The 5,269-nt window shown below is 38.0% G+C and overlaps 1 protein-coding gene across 1 annotated transcript; it reads left to right on the plus strand.

The window, feature by feature from the left end:
* Positions 1-2,128: 2,128 nt before the first annotated feature.
* On the plus strand, positions 2,129-4,525 carry EMWEY_00056390 (hypothetical protein, conserved; the record flags this gene model as incomplete). The annotated part of the gene is made up of 3 exons (XM_013480432.1): positions 2,129-3,497; positions 3,769-4,209; positions 4,440-4,525. 3 exons carry the CDS (start codon positions 2,129-2,131, stop codon positions 4,523-4,525), a joined length of 1,896 nt encoding a protein of 631 aa, XP_013335886.1.
* Positions 4,526-5,269: the final 744 nt, after the last annotated feature.

Genomic DNA, 5,269 nt, shown 5'->3' on the forward strand with positions numbered 1-5,269 from the left:
AAATATACGCTGAGGGATATATATATATATATATCCCTCAGCGTATATTTGTGTATAATAAGGAGGGAGACAATAAAAAGAAGAAAAAAAGGAGAAACTTCTTTTTATCTATTTATTTTCTTCTTTTTATTTATTTATTTATTTATTTATTTCCCTCTATAATAAAAAAAAATATACGTAAATATATACATAAACGTATATATTTACGTAAATATATATTTACGTAAATATATACATAAATATATTTACGCAAATAAATAAACTTACGTATAAGTATAAATATTTATTTATTTATTTATTTATCTATTATTATATAAATAAAGATAAATAAATATAAATAAATATAAATAAATATAAATAAATATAAATAAATATAAGTAAATATAAATAAATATAAATATATAAATAATATAAATATAGGCGTAGGCATAGTATATTGGGGTATCTCTTTTTGTCTCCTTTTCTCTTTATTATAAAAGGAGACACTTTTAGTTATTTATATTTATTTATTTATTTATTTATTTTTTTTTTCTTCTTTTTTCTTCTTTTTTTCTTATTTACCCCTTACTGGGATTTAGGGACATATAAAGATACAAGGGGGCTAGGTAGCTAGCTAGCTAGCTAGCTAGCTAGCTGACTAGTTGCCTGTTGGTAAGGCTGACTAGCTAGCTAGCTAGCTAGCTAGCTAGCTAGCTAGCTGTTGTACTGTCTATCTCTGTGTGTGGCTAGCTGGCAAGCTAGCTAGCTGGCCAAGCGCTCCGTGTACCTCTATGGCCCGCTAGCTGTATGGCTAGCTAGCTAGCTAGCTAGCTAGCTAGCTAGCCGTGTAGCTAGCTGGCAGGATATCTACCTAAATAGATGGCTAGCTAGGAAGACAGCTAACTAAGTAGACAGCTAGCTGGCTAGCTAGCTAGCTAGCTAATTGTTGCGGATCTATAGGGGGATATTTACTGTCTCCTCTGCAGAGGAGACAAAAAGGAGACAAAAGGGAAACAAAAGGGAGACAAAAAGGAGACAAAAAGGAGACAAAAAGGAGACAAAAAAGGAGACACTTAGATAATAACTTATATTGCCTTTAATAAGGGAGGGATATATAATTAGTAATTACTAATGAATAAACCCTTAATAAATAAATAAAATAAATAAATAAATAAATAAATAAATAATAAATAAAAGAAGAATAATAAATAAATAAATAAATAATTATTAGTTAATTAATAATAAAAAAAAAAAACAATAAAAGGAGACAAAAGGGCAAAGTAAGAGAAGAAGGCTGCTTCGATGAGGAGCAGCTGTCTCGTCGTGCAGGGTTTAGGGTTTAGGGTTTAGGGTTTAGGGTTTAGGGTTTAGGTTTTTCTTTGCAAATAGTAAAGAATAAGAAATAAAAAGAAGAAGATAAATAGAAGGAGACAGAAAGAGGGAGAAAGAGACACAAAACAAGCGAAGGCCTCAGCAGCAGCAGCAGCAGCAGCAGCAGCAGCAGCACGGCGGCAGCAGCTGCAGCAGCACGGCAGCAGCAGCAGCAGCAGCAAGAGTATTTATATTTTTTTAATTATATAAAAAGGAGACAATTAATAAAAAAGAAAAGAAAGAAGATTTATAAAATAAAATAAAAAGGAGACAGCAGCAAGAGGAGACACAAATAGCTACAAGAAGAGACACTTGACCACCGGTTGCTGCTGCTGCTGCTGTTGCTGCTGCTGTTGCGGCTGCCGAAGAGACAGCTGTTGCTGTTGCTGCTGTTGCTGCGGCTGTTGCTGCCGCTGTCTCCTTTGTTGCCTTTCCTTCTTCTCTTTTATTTAGTATTAATAAATATAAATATATAAACTTATATTTAGGTGTATATACACCTGAATAATTGTAACATATATATATATCTACATTTGCTGCTGTTGCTGCTGCGGCCTCAATTGTTGCTGCTGCTGCTGCTGCTGCGGTTGTCTCCTTTTCTTATCTTTTTTGTCTCTTTTCTTCTCTCTTTGTTGTTAGATATATATATATATTTATATTTTGTTGTTGTTTTTTTCTTTGTTTTTATACCCTATAAACCCTAAAAAAATAAGGGTTTAGGGTTTAGGGTTTAGGGTTTAGGGTTTAGGGTTTATAGAGGACCGGTGGTGTATATAAAATGGCGCGAATAAGAGGAATAAGACCTTTTTCTTTTTTTTATGTTTTTTTTCTTTTTTATTTCTTTCTTTTATCTTCTTTATCTATAGAGGAGACACTACAAGGAATAAAGGAGACAAAAGGAGACACTTTTTTATATAAACAAGGAGCTGACTATACACCTGAATATGATGCCCTTAATGAGCTACAAGGATGGCTAGATACAGACACAGATACACCATCAGCAGCAGCAGCAACAGCAACAGCAGCAGCAGCAGAAGCAGCAGCAGCAGCAGACTCTTATGATTCACTGCAGCAGCAGCAGCAGCAGCAGCAAATAAATGATGGTGCTTCCCTCTTAGAGACAGAAGAGGAGACACCTGCTGAGTATGAAGATGAGGAGACACTCAGCAGCAGCAGCAGCAGCAGCAGCAGCAACTATGATGATGAGGAAGAGGAGGAAGAAGAAGGAGAAGAAGAAGAAGACGAAGAAAAAGGAGAAGGAAGTTTCTTAGAGGAGACAGCAGCAGAAGAAGAGGAGACAGGAGGAGCAGCAGCAGCAACAGGAGGAGCAGCAGCAGATGAGGATGAGGAGACAGCAGCAGCAGCAGGAGAAGAAGAAGAGGAAGAAGAAGAAGGAGAAGAAGAAGGAGAAGAAGAAGAAGAAGAAAGGGAGACACTTACAGGAGCTGCCTATACACCTCAAGGTGTATCTGCTTTGGAGACAACAGCAGCAGCAGCAGCAGCAGAAGGCGATGCAGCAGCAGTAGATGCAGCAGCAGCAGAGACAGCAGAAGAAGAGGAAGAAGAAGAGGAAGAAAAGGAGACAGCAGAAGAGGAAGAAGAAGAGACAGAAGCAGCAGCAGCAACAGCAGCAGCAGCAGCAATTGATCCATATTCATACATAGAAGGTGCAGCAAACATCAACAGCAGCAGCAGCAGCAGCAGCAGCAGCATGGGGTACAGCCAAAAGGAGACACTTTTACCAGGAGAAGAGGAGGAAGAAGAAGAAGAAGAAGAAATAAATAATTCTTTTATTGAGGAAAAGGAGACACAAGAAGAAGAAGAAGAAGGAGAAGAAGAAGAAGAAGAAGAAGGAGAGGAGGAAGAAGAAGAAGAAGGAGGAGGAGAAAAAGAAGGAGAGGAGGAGGAGGAGGAGGAAAAAGAGGAGACACCTGTCTCCTTTTTGCAGCTAACTGCAGCAGCAGCAGCAAAAAGAGAAATAAAAAAACATAATTATATAAATAAAGAAGAAGAAGGAGAAGAAGAAGAAAAAGAAGAAAAAAAAGAAGAAAAAAGGAGACACTTATTAAGTGTCTCCTCTGCTGCTGCTTTCTTAGGACCTGCTGATCAGACAGACACAGACAATACATTATTACAAGAAGCAGCAGGTAAATACAGCAGCAGCAGCAGCAGCAGCAAGTGCAGCAGCAGCAGCAAGTGCAGCAGCAGCAGCAAGCGCAACAGCAGCAGTAGTAGTAGCAGCAGCAGTAGATGTAGTAGCAGCAGCAATAGCAGCAGTGCTGTAGCAGCAGCAACACTAACAGCAGTAACAGCAAAAAGAGCAAGACCAGCAGCAGCAGCAGCAGCAGCAGCAGCAGCAGCAGCAGCAGCAGCAGCATAATTTGCATGCATGCATATATGTGTCTGTGTCTGCAGCAGGAGAAGAGCCAATTGGGTTAGATGAGGAGACAGCAGCAGCAAGTTTAGAGACAGGAGAGAGAGCAGCAACAGCAGCAGATGCAGCAGATGCAGCAGCAGCGGATGCAGCAGATGCAGCAGATGCAGCAGCAGCAGCAGCAGCAGAAGATGAATACAGAGGACCTGCAGATCCTTATCTTAAGTACGGAGGGACAACACAAGATGATGTACTACAAGAAGGAGACACAGCAGCAGCAGCAGCAGCAGCACGAGGAGGAGACCCAACTGCAGCAGAAGAAGAAGCAGCAGCAGCAGCAGCAGGAGAAGATAATCTAGAAGCAGCAGCAGAAGCAGCAGGAGCAGCAGCAGAAGATATGCCACTATTAACAGAGGAAGAAATAAATAAGGATATACAATCTTCTTTCCCTATTATTAAGGAGACACAGCCCCATGCTGTACAAGGTAAACCCTAAACCCTAAACCCTAAACCCTAAACCCTAATTTGTAAAATTATTTATTATTATATAATATATTTAATATAATTATATTTATTTATTTATTTTTATTTATTTATTTATTTATTTATTTATTTTTTTCTCCTTAGGTCGTCATGTTGAGCAAGACATAAGAATGACTGGTAAGACCTCTAGGGTTTAGGGTTTAGGGTTTAGGGTTTAGGGTTTGGGGTTTAGGGTTTGAGTACAAGACAAAGACTTCATTCTTTCTTTCTTTGTGTCTGTTGTGCTGCATCTGCAGAGGCTCTACGAACAGAAGGTAAGGGTTTAGGGTTTAGGGTTTAGTGTTTAGGGTTTAGGGTTTAGGGTTTAGGGTTTAGGTGTATATTTATTTATTATTTGTTGTGTGTGCAGGAAGAGGGACAAACCCTAATGATGCAAAGACAGCTGCTGTGTCTGCTGCTGTCTTGGTGTCTGCTTCTGTCTTGTCTTTATTATTTATTATATAAATATAATTATTTATTATTTATTTATATTTATTATTATTTATTTATTATTTATTATTTATTACACAAGACATGCCCCTGCAGCAGCAGCAGCAGCAGCAGCAGCAGAAACGTTCTGCAGCAGCAGCAGCAGGGGCAAAACAGCAGCAACAAATGCAGCAACAAAAGTAGCAACAACAGCAGCAACAGCTGCAGCAAGAGCAGCAGCTACTGCTCCAGCAGCAGCAGCAGCAGCAACAACAGCACCAGCAACAACAGAGAGTACAACAGCAACAGCAGCAGCAGCAACGGCAGCAGCAGCAGCAGCAACAACAACGAAAGCAGCAAGACATATATTATGTCTTATAAAAATAAATTTGTTTATTTAATGTCTTTTAGTTGTTACTAATTATATATATTCAGGTGTATATACACCTTAATTATATTATATATATAATTAATTAATTATATTTATATGTATGTATATGTATATATACGTATATTTATATATGTATACGTATATATATGCATATAAATATTTATATGGATACAATATATATACATATATATATATATATATAT

This window comes from Eimeria maxima, genomic scaffold (assembly GCF_000499605.1).
Source record: "Eimeria maxima Weybridge genomic scaffold, Emw_scaff1919, whole genome shotgun sequence".
Classification (NCBI taxonomy): Eukaryota; Apicomplexa; class Conoidasida; order Eucoccidiorida; family Eimeriidae; genus Eimeria; species Eimeria maxima.